Genomic DNA, 15,364 nt, shown 5'->3' on the forward strand with positions numbered 1-15,364 from the left:
GATTTATTTTTTCGTATGCGGTGTTTTTCACTCATGTTTCTTTTGGTTGCTAACAGAAATACTGCTGACATCTCCACACCAGGACTTCTGAAGAATTCACTGTACAAATGACACTGCACTAGGATTATCGGGAGTAAAGAATCATTGTTCTAGGCACCCAGCTTTGAAGAAAGGACCATCTTTGATCTTCATCAAGGGTATTCCAAGTGGTGTCATTTGAGTAGGACTGGATTTTAAGCTGAAGCGCAATATCAACCCCCCCACCCCCACCCCCAACATGTATGATGGTGTTCAAAACAAATAGTTTTGGCATTCTGCTTCTTAGGGAGATGGTTCTGGAGGTAACGGAGTGTTACTGATCACGCAACCCTCCTTTGTCCCTTTTGTCTGCCTGGCTATTCAGTACAGAACGTTGGAGAAATCAGGGGAGATTAGAACATCTGGTTTCTCTAGTTGCAGTATTGGAGGAAGAGCAAGTGCCAGCCTTCATTTGCTTTTGTCACTACCAGTTCTGTCCCGTAGGGTTGGAATTTCTGAATTCTCTCTTAATGATAGTGTTGAGTTGCTCCAACCTATTCTTGGTTGACTTAGGCTTTAGTTAGGATTTTCATATGCTCCAAACGTTTTGTCATACTTCACCTCCAGGAATTCTCCTTGATGTCAAATGGCCTTGTAGAAGGGGAAATGAGATGATAGTATTTAATTGCAGCAGTAGCAATTTTTCACATGCTAACGTGCCGCCGAGTGCACTTTATTTAAAAAATAGTGGATAAATGCAATATTCTTGAGGTCTTGAGGAATGGTGAATCACATTCCTGGTTTTTGTCTAATCTGTTGGATAAGAACTATGATTTTGTTGTTGTTGAAAGTACTGGTGTCACCATTTGCCTATATGGTAGAGCAATAATGCTTTTTGAAAATAAACTGCAGAAAACCCAAGGCCAGGTACTGCATTCTGAATCAGAATTTCGCAGTGTTTCTGTGAATAGATTTTCTTTTGTAAATATGACCTTTAAGATATTATATCATGTAAAATATGTATATACTTTTTTTGTAGGTCACAACAGCTCATTTTTACAGAGTTTGTGAAGCTAAATATTTAACATAGTTGATTTCATTAAGCTCAGCGTGGTGAGGTTACAAACAGAAGAGACATCCCTGAATTTTTTTGGCCTGGGGGAGAGGACAGTGATCCAGAGCTTTTCCTTCTCTCCAGCCTTAGATGCCTCGTTCTTTTCAGTCTCTTAATCTAAAAGCTTTTTAAAGAGATCATTTGTTTAGATGTAGGCATTTAAAAATTTTTTTTTAAATTCTTCTACCAGAACTAAGCACTTTGTTAATTTTGGGGGAAAGAATAGACATGGGAAAATGTTTTAAAAAAAGGTATCAAGAATTTAAAAATATTAAGCAATTTGATTTAAACTGGTCCATAAATAAAACAATAGCAGTTCATGGGTTTTTTTTTTTTTCTTTTTTAATTGACTGGTGTCCTTTTGTCCACTTGAGGATTGCTCTAGGTTTTGGTTACTAGGACCTGAATCCCAATGAGCTCTCAGGAGTAAAATCCTGGGTGTGTGGCTTCTGATGTCTGCTCAGCTGTGCTGTCATTCACTAACTTGATGCTTTCACCATCCTGAGAATAAGAGTTATGTCCTGGTAATTTTGTAAGGACTCGGCCCAGGAAGGCAGTTTTGCATGATTCAGAGCTGCAGTCTAAGCGCCGTTGACTCCCGCCTTCTGCTACCCCTGCCTTTGTCTGCTGTCACCACTCCCTGACACTTGTCAGTTGGGAATAGGTAAAAAAAAATTCAGATTTAATTCCCTGTCTCTGGTTTACTTTTAAGTTCAAATAATTGAATGAAATTGGGTTTTGGAATATCTATTAATTTCAAATATCTCTGTTAGCTTTGGTGTCACATCCTAGCAATAATTGAAAGCCAGTTAATTTTTATTTCACACACATTGAACTAATCTTTCTAGGTGCCTCTAAGGTAAGATCATTTAATTTCTTTATGAATAAGTGAAACCTATATTTCCAGAACCACCACTAGAATGGATTTGAGTCTGACACCCCATTCCCTCCTGCCAAGTTAAAAATAAATCTTAAGATTGTAAATCCATCAACTTCCATCATAGTGGCCTGTACTTTTCAGATAACACATCCTCCTGTCCGGAGACAGACATAACTGAGTCTCTGTCTTTTTAGACACAGTTGTGTGAGGTATGTCTGAACCTTTTTTGTTTAAGTTGTGTGTGCATGGGAGAAACAGAATGGTGCTCTTACCTTTCTTGACTTTTAAAAATCAAGAACAAAAAGTTTTGTGATTCTTTTCCTTAGTCCCGGCTCCAGGCTAACTGGAAGGCAGCACCCCCTTTTTATATGAAAAAACAGAAGTTATAAGTTTTTATATTTTCTACTTGTTCATTTTATTGGTGCAAACTTAAGAATCTGATTTTCTTTTAATAGATGCAGTCTTTGAGATAATTTGTGTTTTTAACCTTTACTGCCCTTTTATCTTTTTTGGATAATTCTTTGTACTCCTGCTGCCTACCTCTCCTCTCCCTACTTTTTTAAACCTTGGTATCTGTTGGGTGGACAGTATAAGTAATCTTTTCATCAGCTTTTAGAATGTGAGATATTTCCAGTATTCCTTTTTTGCTGAATCCAAAGAGATATATATATATATATTTTTAAAGATCAAAATGATATAAAGGAGGTACATGTTTCTTCCTTTAAAAAAAACAAATAGAAATTGTTAATGTTCATATTATGATGTCACTTTTCTAAGTTGTGCATCTTGATGGAAAGGTGTAAATATCAATCAACAGGACTGCTTAATCCTATTCACTCTCCGAGGTGAGTTGGGGATTTAGGGGGAGGTAATGTAGGACATTGGTTTGCTGTCCTAAAAGTTCTTTGATGCAGAGATAGATGCAGCTGGAAAGTAACAGAATGCATTGCGTTACCCATATGCCTGTCCAGTTCCCTTTTTATTTGCAGAAGCCATGAGTTTGTTCCCAACTGGGAGATGCAGAGGAGCAGGAGCTGCTGTTGAGCCCAACGCAAATTGTTTAATGAGCAGGGTGATCTTTTGTCCTTCTTTCTCTTCCTCTCTTCCAATGTATGGGATTTTGAAGATGGAAATGTCATTCTGAGAGCAATATTTAAATTCTCAGGAATCGACTTATAGTGTTGAGAATGAATTCAATCAAGTTTACATTAAATGTTTTTTTAAAAAAATCTAAATCATCCTTGAACCTGCAAAGAATCCAGACCGCATGAGATAACTTATGAAGATGGTTGTGTGGTTAAGGTCTGACTGTTTTGCTTATCATTTTGGGTGTCATTGTAAATAAAGGTTTCTATTTAAAATTGAAGCCAAAGAGCTTGCTTTATTTACTAAAAGAAAAATCCTTATTGGATTAAGGGTGAAAAGAAGGTTAAGGACTCTTACTTCAAATAATAGTAGCTATTTCTGTGAGGTTAAAATAATCTTTTTTCCCCCTAAATGCTTCTTATTGTGTGCAGCAATAGAACAGCAAAACTGGAGATTATACTCTTCAAACTCATTCCAAAAAGAAATCTTGAAAAGTATGGAACTGTTCCTACAAAAGGTGAGTGACAAGGGATCATCTATTGAATGAGAAATCAGTTGGACCAGTTGATGGCTGAGGTTCCTCCTGTTTCTCCCATTCTAGCAGCTATCTTCACCAGGTTAGACTCCCTGGGACAGAAAGGGGTTAGTAGTTGCTTCACACTTGGTTTTGATTTAACACATTTAATTTAAAAAGTGAGGTCCTAAAGCTGGTGCAATGTGAGACTTACCTGTGAGGTCCTTGAAATATGGTAAATTTTAGTCATTAATTTGTAACCTCTGTTGTCCCTTAAAAAACCACCCAAGTCCAACGTGTCTCCTTTGAAAAAGTAGTTGACTGGTGGTGTGTTGAGCGATTTTAAGGAAAAAACAAAACAAAACAAAAACATTCCCAAGAATGGCCTTTTACAAAATGTCAAGGGTTACCTCATACTGACTGCTGGTCATTGGCTGGAGTTCTGAACATTGTATGACACTACTTAGACTACAAAATTTCTTTACAAATACAACTTCATTAAAATGTGGGATGTACATCACTTCATTTCTTTCCAGTACTTTAGAAAACATTAGTTCTGGGAGAGAGAACACAGGAATAGGGGCAATGGTACCTGGTTGGGAAAGGAAATGTCCACACTGCAGGGCTTTTCTCTCACACTGGCCACAGCGTTCATTGACACCACCACGCTTCAAAACTGGGTTTCTTCTTAGTCAGATTCCCCTAGAAGTTCCACGCTGGTTACATGTAAATAGTCCCATATTTACAGTGAAGTCCGTTTCTTCAGAGGTGGCCAGGGCTCTAGTGCTAGGTAAGTGCCACTTCTTTGTGCTATTGACTCACTATCAACTGTGCACCGTTTCCAGCATCTGCACGTTGCCTCTGTCCTGCCTCTTAGTTCGTTCTTCGTGACAAACCAAAAGATAAGAGGATTTAAAACAGGGTTGTTCTTCTCCTATGACTTAAAAGAAAGATTCCAGTGACTTTTCATCCTTTGGGGAAATTAAAAAAAAAAAATCTCTCTTTGTTCTTTTTCCCTTGTGAGCCTCGGAGAGGGTTAGTGGTGACTTTGATATGAAAATGCATTTTGTGCAGCTGGTGAGGTACAGTCCAAAGCAAAAGCAAGGGCAAAAATGGACTTCCTGAAGTATCACTACTCCTGGTAGTTCTCTTCCAGAATTTGCCATGTTGACTGAAAGCAAGTTCTGTGTCTCTCAGGTCTCCTGGCTAACAGCATAGGTCTGCCTGAAATCACACAGGGTTTCGCATTGTCTGGATGATCAGATGATGCCTCTGTTTGGGAGGTCCATCCCGTGCTGCTTAACCTTCCCAGCCTTCCCACAGTTGTCCCCTGTGGAACAAAGCAGACTCGCCTCAGTATTTGATTATCATGCTGCTATGGATTACTCAGTCCTACAGCTGCGTCAGCTTTGCTTCAAGGATGTGGCTGCCGAGAAGGAATATTTCTAGGTCCCTCAGACCAGGCTTGCTACCACCTCATATCTAGATTTTCAGTTGTTGGCATTTAGAGATAGGGGTAGAAAAGTGGCCAAGGAGAATGTGAGAGAGAAAGATTATGTGCCTTGATTCTGGGAGCACTAGAGACATGCTTAGTTGTCCCTATTAAAGCTGCATAGGTTTCTCCGCACACAAGGAAAGAAATGAATAGGCCAGAGGTTGCAAATGGCAGCTCATCAAGGCGTTTTGTTTGTCTGCATGGTAACTTAATGTCAAATTAGTTGCCAATGTTAAAAAAATTCTCACACATATTTGAGTTTCTGGATTTCCCTGATGAATCAGAGGATTTCAAATTGCACTGCATTTGTGCCTTTCTCTTTGGACTAGAGGTGACTTTTCTAGGTTGCCACAGTCTCTTAGCCCCCTGCCAGCCTCTATTAGCACTGGAGTGTGCAGCATGGACATTTTGGAAACCATTTAATGAAGCTGCCCTGCTGATGTTATATAAGGACCAGGTAACACTTCTGCAGCCACAGCCTTCAAGGTGTCTGGCAATTATAATATTTAAGTGCTTCTCATCTTCTAAGGAATGCCTTGAGTTTACCAGGCACAGATTATTTGTATAGAACAGTGTATATAGACAAGCTATTAACCTAAAACATGAAATGTACTCAAGGTTGTTACTTTACAGGAAAGACGTACATTACTGCTTCCCCTCTCATTATAGGAACAAATGAGAGTAATATGTAAGAATTGGCATGCACACAGAATAGCCTTGGCAAAACGAAGCAAGCCAGAACCAGGTCTCTTTGTAAACCCGTTCCTCAACTCACAGTGATTTGGAAGAAGGTCTCTTCATTTCTGGCCACTTTCGACGCTGAAACTGCCTAAGTTTTCAAGTGTCAAAAGGAGAATGAGTGTTAACCATCACCAAGAAAGAAAGAGTTACCCTTAAAGAACAATACAAAGATGGTCTCTTAGGTGACACCTATTACTGGTGGGCGATCAGGCCCCTGGCAGACCAGAGAAAGGGCAGTCACAGAGGTTAGATCCAAAGGATGGGACTCGACATGGGACCATTCTGAGGCTTTAGAAACAAAACCAAATACCTGTATTGCTCATAGCTTCCTCCATCTTTAAGTCCTAAAAGAGAAATGAACAAAATAGAAACAGTGAATTTAGAGTAAATAGGGAACAAGCAGTGACGAACTTTGTAACTTTTTTTTTTAAAACACCGAAGGCAGTTTGTCACAAACCCATGGTGTTGACAGTGTTCCCTAGGCAGGCAGGCAGGCTGACTAGGAGGTGAGCTTTCCTGATGCATTCCTTCAACACTGACCGTGGTCATGGTAGGGGAGGCAGGTAACGGGCACGAACACCTAGGCTACAGAAAGCCAAGGGCCCTGAGAAAGGCAGGTGGCGGGAGGTCCTGTGTGTTTCTCTTGGCAAGTCTCCTGGAGGATGTAGTAGTGTGACCAAGTGCGTGGGCTTTGGAGTCAGCCAACCCAGTCACTCTACTTATCCATGAAGTGAGGACAACCAGCTGTACCTCAGAGGGTTGTCATAGGATCATCAGCACAGCAGCTGGCATGTATGATCATAACAGCAGCACTTGGTGACTTTTAGCCATGTGAGAATCCATCAACTCTTGGTGATTCTAGGTTCACTTTTCGGACCAGAGTGGTAACCCTTTCTGTGGTAACCCTGCCGGGTTACAGGCCCCACGATGGGCGCCTACTCACCCAGGTCCATGTTGCGCGTCCGGGGGTTACACTGCTTGTAACCCTTGCAACTCCTCAGCTCCATGAGCTGTACATGTAGCTGATTGAGGACATCCCTGTCCAGTGTATTCACTGCATTCATCAGCTGGTTGGAAGGAAGGTGGGTTATCAGCCAGGTGAGTGCAGGCACGCGCATCCCCGCCCCCCCCCCCCCCCCCCCCCCACACACACACACAGGGGCACTGACTCCAGGCAGGCCAGGAGTAGCAGGTACTATGGGATGGTAACCTTTGCTTCTGCAGGAGCCAGAGTTTGGAACAGTTAGGACTACTTTTTGCCTCCAGCCCCACCAGGCTCTCTCTTCATGAGGCTAAAACTCAGGAGAATAAACCACCTCCGTGCTTCACACTGAGCTCCTGGAGCCACTGGTTAGGAAACTGTGCCTTTAAGCAGCCTTCCATCACAGTCCCTGGGTCCCTGCCTAGTCTGGGAGCTACCAATGACTGAGTAACCTACATGCTCTGCCCAGCCCTTTTGTAAATATAGGGATGCCCTACCTAAGGAGAAAGACTGGCAGACCATAGAGTGGCTGGCATCTAAAAGTCAGATTTCATGTAAAATATGACTTCAGCCTCCTCTTGAAACACTGGAGACCAGCCGGTGCCAAGGCCACACTGCTGAGAAGCTGTAGTGCTGAGCTCAGTAGGGACCGTCCGTTGAGGTAAGACATGCTGGTTCCACTAACCAGACTCTGTGGCTCCTTTTTTATGTGTCTGGGCCACTTAAAATCATGCTGTGTTCAGGTGACTTAATATATGGAAGCACCTGGCACATAGGAAGTGCTGCATGAGTGTTTGCTATTGTCCTTGCAGGCACCCAACAGGGTTTGGCCTGGCCCTGAGGACCCCTACAGTCCAGGAGCCTTCACAAGTTCCCACACAGCCCGTGTTACCCTCGCCAGGGAAGAGGCTGTAATAAGGTCTAGATGGCAGATAGAGGAAGATGGAGCCCCGGAGTTCTCAGAGGCTTCACAACTCACTTCTGTCTTAGGGACTCAGATAATTTATCGCTTCCACCTGGGGGCCTGATGCCAGCACCTCTGAACCCCATGCATCTCTTTCTCCAGTGTGGGTTTGTCTGTACCTGGTAGGGGTCTGTGTTGAGATCAAAGTATTCAAGGAAGCCGGTTGCAAATTCACAGAAGAGGAAGTTGTGGGTCTCGTTGATTGTCCTCATGCACCAGTACGTGTTGTTGTTGGCGCTGGTGCAGGCACAGAAGGGCCCCACTGCCAAGGGAAGAGAGAGCATGCCCTGAGTGTGCCTGCAGGAAGAGACCCATTGTGCCAACAGGAGTTCCTGTCCAGGACGTCCCGAGCCGGGGCCTGTTGGGAGCACTTGTTGACCCCTGATGTCAGGGAACCTGTTCCCGAAAGACCTGTAGGGTCTGACAAGGGGGCAAGGTGAGGTCCCGGAGAAGCCCCTCTGGCCCCAGCTGCCCCTGCCGGCCCCGGGCTTGCTCACGTGTCCAGAGAGGCGCGGTCTGCCAGTGCTGGTTGTCGTGGGTGAAGCATGTGAGGCCCGGCATGCTGCACGTGTCGTTGTTCTGCAGTCGTTTGAGCAGCTTGCGAAGTTTCTTCTTGCGCTTCTGCTCCCGCAACAGCCACACCTTGTCTTTCTCCTGCAGCCCCTTCCTGTGGGCAAACAGGGCCACACCTCTCTTGGCCTCCCTACCTTGGAGCCTCCTAGGGACCACTGACCCTGAACCTCTGCTGCTCTTGCCAGAGAGCTGTGAGCACAGCACTAGAGGGACCCCCAAGTCCCACTGCAGTTCCAAGGCAGCACAGAGGTGGGGAGAACTAGGAGGCAGCTGGACTCGGCTCACACCAGTTTCTTGGGCCTGTGCCCGCCCTGCATGGTGGGGGTGCAGTAACCACTCCCGCCACGGGGGGGCGGAGGGGAAGTGCCTGGAGACCTCTGTTGATCTGGGAGTCAGACCTCTGTAAGGACTGCCTTGAGCTTCCCAGGACTACTTTCCCTTGTTTGTTTTAGCTTAAGGAAGGGCAGCCTCTGTGTCTCTCTCTCCCCCTGGCCTTAAGCCGTCCTTACCTGAAAGGATGCAGACTGGAGCCTTTGTGCTTGAGACGGCCTTTGTGCTGGGTGTGGTAACTGGAACAGAACCCAAACCCCAGGTTTCAGAAACTGCGTACAGAACAGTTCTCCTGGGTGGGTACAAAGTGTGGTTCCCAGCACCGTCCCTCTTTCTGATGCAGTGACGGGAGGGTGCTGTCTCAGTGTGGCAGCTCCCTGCCTGCCTGGCTCCTTCCTGCAAGCGTGAGCTGGGAAGGCTGGGGTAGGTGTAAGTCAGCCGAGGCTGGAAGCTGCGCCTGGTTTGTGTAGCTTCAGCCTCTGCATCACCAGATGGTTGTCCCCAGCCGCCCCCCGCCCCCCGCCCCCGCCCACCTCAGGCTTGGTCAGGACCCGTGTTTTACAATCCTTTTCTGGGACTGGAGCAGAGATGCTACAGTTGGCCTGTCTGGTACAGTAGCCACATGTAGCTACTTCAGTTTAAACAAAACTAAATTCAGTTCCATAGTTACACGTCCACATTAAAGTGCTTACACGTGGTTGGTGGCCCCCATAATGGCCAGCACATACAGCCATTTCCATCACCACAGACGTTATCTTGGACAGTGCTGCTCTTGAGTGCAGACCCTTGGGCCAAGGGTACCCTGGGCTGGTAATGTGACCTCCAGCCACAGGGCTATTCCTGAGGGGCAATCAGCAGAGGCCCTTTCCTCCTGGGAGCAGCAGCCTGCCTGTCGGCAGTGCATGAATCTGGGCAGCTGACTGGCTAAGGGCGGGGAGGGGTGCGGGGTATGTGCCAGTGGCTGACAATGGGGATGTGAATGACTGATTTGTTTTTATCCTGAGGGAGCAGACAGGAAGGGCAGCCTCTGTGTCTCTCCCCTTGGCCTTAAGGAGGTAAAAATAATGAAAGGAGTCACAGCGGGATGCTGTTTTCCCCGGAGTGGTCCTACATGACTGCTAGGGACCTTCCTGGGGTCCCTTTGCTGCCTCCTCACCTGATTTTGTGACAATCACATTCTTCTGGCCGCTTTTTCTTCAGGTGACCTCGGACTTCCCTCAGGTTCTTAATTTTGTTCTGCAGGGTTTCAATCTGGGGGAGAGGAGGCCGTGAAACTCGGGGGGCTGGGTGAGAAGGGACAGCCTCTGGCCATTGCCCATATTTGTGGGTGCAGAGGGGGTTCCCTGGCTCCACCTGAAGTAACCAGACTCCCAACAAAGAAATGGAGTCATTTTCCATGTTTTGTTGGGACCTTTCTCCCATGGGCCTGGCTTCACCCGCCACCCCTCCCCTCCACCTGGGTGGTGAGAACTGCTCCCTGCCAGACTCTTGTCACCTCATGGTCGATGTGCAGCTTGTGGTCTTTCCAGGCCTGCAGGGACTTGTACAGGTCCAGGTCACACTGGACCGTGTCGTTCTCGAGGATGTAGCACCTGCTCGAGAAGGGATCACGTGATGTGTGGCCCTGAGGGGGTGAGAAGGGCCCAGCCTGTCCATTTTACCCCCAACCTCTGCCTGGACTCTCACCGATGTGTGACTTTAATGGGGTTGGGGGCTGAAGAGTCCGGAAGGCCTCCAGTGCCACTGAAGTCCCCACCGTCCTTGTCTTCTTGGTCCTCAGGGGCCTCTGGCCAGTGCCGCTTGGTAAGGTTGCGGGGCTGGGATGCCTCATCCAGACTTATATGGTGCACCTGGCCATCCACCTCGATGGCCACTGAGCGGATGGAGCGATTACGGGCATAGCTGGCCTTGTACTCTGTGGGCATCAGAGGGGTAGCTAGGTCAGGAGGGCCTGGAGGGCGGGCTGGGCGCCCTGAGCAGCAGACTCTTGATCTGGGTAGTGCCACAGCTCCCAATCAAGAGGCTCCGTGTTGCCTGAGACTTGCAGGCTCATGAAACCTACCACCCAGGAAGCAGGACTTGGACTCCAGTGAGAAGGACTCAAGGCGATTTAACTGGGGAAACTAAGGGGCTAATATCCAAAAAATGTATAAAGACTTATACAGCCCTGGCTAGTTTGGTTCAGTGGATAGAGCGTCAGCCTGTGGACTGAAGGGTCCTGGGTTTGATTACGATCAAGGGCATATGCCTGGGTTGCAGGCTCGATCCCCAGTAGGGGATGTGCAGGAGGCAGCTGATCAATGATTCTCATCATTGATGTTTCTATCTCTTTCACCCTTCCCCTTCCTCTCTGAAATCAATTAAAAAATGTATCTGTAATACACACACACAAACACACGTACATATACATGACTTACACAACTCTAGAGTAAAAGGACAATCTGATTTAAAAATAGGCAGAGGACCTGAATAGACATTTTTCTGAAGAAGACAGACAGATGGCCAAAGAGACACATGAAAATGTGCTTAGCATCACTGCCCATCAGGGAAATGCAAATCAAAACCACAATGAAACAGCACCTCATTCCTGTTAGAATGACTGTTAACTAAATAGTCAAATAAGTGTTGGTGAGGATGTGGAGAAAAGGAAGCCCTTGTGCATGATTGGTGGGCATGTAAACTGGTGCAGCCACTATGGAAAACAGTATGGAGGTTCCTCAAAAAATTAAGTAGAACTACCAGTTTACCCAACAACTCCACGCCTCAATACTTAAAGAGAATACTAACTTGAAAAGGTGTATGCGCTGCCATGTTCATTGCAACATCAAAGTAAACCTTGCCATTTACAACAACATGATGGACCTGGAGGGCACTATACTCAGTGAAGTAAGTCAGATAGAGAAAGACATGCCATATGATCTTATAGGTGAAATCTAAAGCCACCACAAAACCAAAAACCCAAGCTCATAGGTAACAGAGAACAGACTGGTGGTTGTCAGAGGTTGGGGGATGAAGGGGGTCGGTCAAAAAGTACAAACTTAGAGTTACAAAGTCTTGGGGATGTACTGTATGGTGGCTAAGGTTAATAACACTGTTTTGTGTATTTGTGAATGGACTTACTTGGTGAACATTTTGCAATATATACAAATATCAAATCATTGTGTTGTAAACCTGAAACTAATATTGTCTGTCAGTTATAGCGCAATGAAACACAAAACCCATTAATTTGAATTGGAAAAGCAAAAGCCAGGCAGCACATTCTTCTGGATAGAAAAGGGAGCGGCTTGGGGAGGTCACGTGGCTTCTCGGAGTCCCAGCTGAGAGCTAGATGCTGCCTCTACCAGGTGGGCCGTGAGCTGGGACTGAAAGGTGCTTTTTCTAAGCTGAGTCAGCTGCTGAGCACCGAGGGCGTTCAGGCTCAAGTCGGAGCTCAGACCTGTAGCTTCAAGTTGCTAACTCTCAGAGAAAAGGGGTGGCGGCCACGCTGGAGCGCAGATTCCAGCTTCTGAAGAGAACCGATGGGCTTGCCAACCTGGGTCCACAGGCCCGCTCCTGGCAGGAGCTGACATGCTGCCCCGTTAGACATGGCAGTATGTTTTCCCATTGGCCCTGGCCCCAACCACTCCTTTCTGTTTGAAAACGGCACATCACGGAGTCCAGAACCGCTGCTGCCCTAGATGGCCGTTGTTTTTAGAGAAGGGCCTGGAGCCAGTCACAGCTCAGGTTTCTGTTTGGCTCCATATGACCACCAGGTGGCGCCCAAAGCTCGAGGACGGGGTGGAGGCTGGTGGAAGGGAGGAGGGCATTCCTGCTCCCAAGTGGCCCCAGGCTTCAGGAGCTGGTCTTGCTGCCCCCTCTCTTGGGACAGACGTTAGCCCCTTTCACTTTTCAAACCCCTTGAATCAAAGGATCCAGGGCCAAGTCCAGGAGAGGCATCGCCTCTTCAGTAAAGCCTTGGGCCTTTGCTGGGCCTGGCAGTCTTCCCCTTGGCTTTCCCCTCCTGAGTTCAGTCTCCCTGAAGCCACGGGCCGGGCCCCTGGTGCACACAGTACTGAGCAGATCTCCCTGTGGGAGCAGGTCACCTGCCCGAGGCCATGCACCAGACCCCGGGGTGTTCTCTGCCTCTCTGTCTTGCTTGCCCGGAGCCAGCTGCCTCGTATCTTCCCGCCCTGCATCTCCAGCCACAAGCCCAGGGGTCCTCAAACTATCTGGCCTTCTGCCTGATGCCGTAAATAAGCTACTCGTCGGATCCCGGGGTGTTTTCTTGCGACAGTGACACAATTGGGTATTTGAGACTGAGACCATTTAGCCTGCAAAGCCTCAAATATTTACGCTGGCCCTTCAAGGAAGAGGTTGGCCAGCCCGTGTCAATCTTTTCCTGGACTGAAGCCATGCCACTCGCTCTCCGTGTCACCCTCCCGCCTTTGTTTCCAGGGCCCCTGAGATGCCCTCCCTTCGAGGCGTCCTGGGAACCCTGAGGCTCTGGAATCTAATGGCTCGGGTGAATCCTGAGCCAAGGTACCACCATGAACCTGCCTTACAAGGCTCTCTGGAGGATGACATGCAACAGAATTGGCAGGTTTCAGCACCCAGTGCAGACATGGAGCGCTGGGCACTTCAAAGCACAGGCGCACTCCCATGTGAACGGCAGGCAGAGGTCCCTCTTCCCCTGGCAGCTGAGCTCAGAGTGGGGCCCTGGCCAGCTCGGTGACAGCTGAGTCTTCTAGCTACGTCCAGAGGACGCCTGCTCCCCACCCCCCCCACCCTCTGCTGGCTTTCTAACTGCCTGTCGACCTCCAGCCCCTGCTGGGGGAGGTGAGAGGCGCTTAGGCAGCTTCCTCAGGTGGGCTGGGGGGGGCCTTCCCCCACTCCAAAAGTAGTCCATTGTCATTTGCAGTAACTATGTTCTGTAAGGCCCTTTAGCAGTCCAGGAGCCCTCAGGGGACATCCAACCGTGGGGAGCGGGCCTAAGCCGCAGTGGGACATTCTTAGCACAGCCATGGAGGCAGGAGAGGCTTCCGCCACTACTGTGCTCACCAGCCATCAGCCCGGCTTGTGTCCTTGTGTTGAGTGTTTGCCCCCTGGTGGTCAGTGTGTGTTGTCCCACCGTTTGGTCAATTTGCATATTAGCCTTTTATTATATAGGATGTGCTGTTGATTAACATTGAGCTCATGGCCACCAGAGCTCCAACTCATGCCTGCACGAGCTTGTCTGCCCCACGTACTTTCTCCATAGGGCGTGTCACAGCCTCGCTGCACTAAGGACACGCCAGCACCTCGGCACTGCTGGGGGTGTGTTAAACAGCGAGATCACGGGAAAATACACAGGCGTGAAAAGCATGACACCAAATAGACGTTAAGAGGTCCTGTGTAGAGGATGAAGCTGAGAGGGACAGCATCTCTGTTCAGCCTCCCCTGGGGACGTGCACCCGGAGACTCAGAGTTTTTGCCTCTGCACGTGCCCACAAATGACCGTGAAAGCATCTCAAGTAGTGAGTTAGGGGCCACAAAGAAGGCTTAGGGGGTCGGTGAACTTGCAAACATGGACTCCATGAGCAACGAGGACCGGGCCCGCCAGCCTGCCCTGATGGGCCTCCCAAGTCCCTCCCAGAGCCCACCCCTCCTCCCTGTGGCCAGGCTCAGACAGGTCCCCGCTGCCGCTCCCGCCCCTCCCAGCCTACTGACAGCCCTTGAAAACACAAATCTGATCGTGGCTCCGACTCAGAACCTGAGCAATGATGTGATGGGCCCCTGGCTGGCATCTGCCGCCCCTCCCTCCTCTACATTCCATCTTCACAGCACTCGGCTCTCCCGTTCTATTCCTGCCCGTCCCCACTGGGCCCGGAGGATCCTCGGGGGCTTGGCTGTGTCCCCAGCCCCCTGGCCCTTGTGAGTGCCCGTGGAATTATTTCCACGAACGAACGGGGCCCCGAACTGCCCACACTCACTCTTCTTGAAGAACTTTTTCCGGCGTCCGGCCAGGCTGAGCGGGTCGTCCCCACCGTCGCAGGCACAGGCCTCGCCGCCCTGCCCGTAGTACTTGGGCACCAGGTTGGACAGGGCTCTGCCACCGGGCCGCGCTGGGCCCTTACACTTGTGCAGCTTCAGCGTCCCCGTGGCGTCCTCCACACACTGCCACTTCTGCAAGTCACAGCGAGGCCTCAGGCTCCGAGCCGGCCGTCCACTCTCCCCCACGCCCCCACCCATCCCGAGAACTCCCCTCCCTGCCCTTGCAGGGGCATGGGCTCACAAGGGCTGCGCTCCTGGAACTAGTTACTCAGGACAGACAGACACGTGTTGACTGCAGAAGCACAGAAATGGCACCAAGGGGGCACTGCGTGACTATGGCTGAGCGTGAGCCCGTCGCAGGAAGCACACGCCGGGAAGGGCGCTCCTAGAAGGCACAGCCTGAGCACGGCGTGGCCACAGCACTGAGGGGGTGGCGGGCCCCGCAGGACCAGGACTGCACTCCCAGCGGGTGGACAGCTGGACAGGGATCCTGGAGGCCCTAGAGCTGGAGGCCCAGGGGCCTTGGACAGGGCTCCCCAGCTGGTCTGGCCCCACACCCACCTCTGGTGCTCTGCCCGGTGCAGTTAAGCCCTGTGCTCTAATGATCTGTTCTGAATCTGCAGGCGCATGCCCCTCCCCTGCCCTGGGCTCGCCTGAC

At 48.9% G+C, this 15,364-nt stretch overlaps 2 protein-coding genes across 5 annotated transcripts in view; one reads left to right on the forward strand and one right to left on the reverse strand.

Moving 5' to 3' along the window:
* Positions 1 to 3,376, forward strand: part of NCOA3 (nuclear receptor coactivator 3) — a 107,381-nt gene extending 104,005 nt beyond the window's left edge. Inside the window, exon 24 of one of the 2 annotated variants that reach the window (XM_080685554.1) lies at positions 57 to 3,376. In XM_080685554.1, coding sequence (XP_080541680.1) covers positions 57 to 68 — 12 coding nt within the window. In that variant the 3' untranslated portion in view covers positions 69 to 3,376. The remainder of the gene's footprint in view (positions 1 to 56) is intronic. The other variant, XM_080685553.1, reaches the window with a different exon arrangement.
* The window catches only part of SULF2 (sulfatase 2), a 102,223-nt gene continuing 90,228 nt past the window's right edge, over positions 3,370 to 15,364 (reverse strand). For all 3 annotated transcript variants that reach the window (XM_080685557.1, XM_080685556.1, XM_080685555.1), the window contains exons 11-21: positions 14,646 to 14,838; positions 10,384 to 10,612; positions 10,193 to 10,289; positions 9,854 to 9,948; positions 8,877 to 8,936; positions 8,292 to 8,461; positions 7,914 to 8,056; positions 6,792 to 6,915; positions 6,159 to 6,192; positions 5,883 to 5,936; positions 3,370 to 4,942 (exon numbers count right to left, since the gene is read on the reverse strand). In XM_080685557.1, the coding sequence (XP_080541683.1) occupies positions 4,912 to 4,942; positions 5,883 to 5,936; positions 6,159 to 6,192; positions 6,792 to 6,915; positions 7,914 to 8,056; positions 8,292 to 8,461; positions 8,877 to 8,936; positions 9,854 to 9,948; positions 10,193 to 10,289; positions 10,384 to 10,612; positions 14,646 to 14,838 (1,230 nt within the window). In that variant the 3' untranslated portion in view covers positions 3,370 to 4,911. The remainder of the gene's footprint in view (positions 4,943 to 5,882; positions 5,937 to 6,158; positions 6,193 to 6,791; positions 6,916 to 7,913; positions 8,057 to 8,291; positions 8,462 to 8,876; positions 8,937 to 9,853; positions 9,949 to 10,192; positions 10,290 to 10,383; positions 10,613 to 14,645; positions 14,839 to 15,364) is intronic.

Source organism: Plecotus auritus, assembly GCF_963455305.1.
Source record: "Plecotus auritus genome assembly, chromosome: 8".
Classification (NCBI taxonomy): Eukaryota; Metazoa; Chordata; class Mammalia; order Chiroptera; family Vespertilionidae; genus Plecotus; species Plecotus auritus.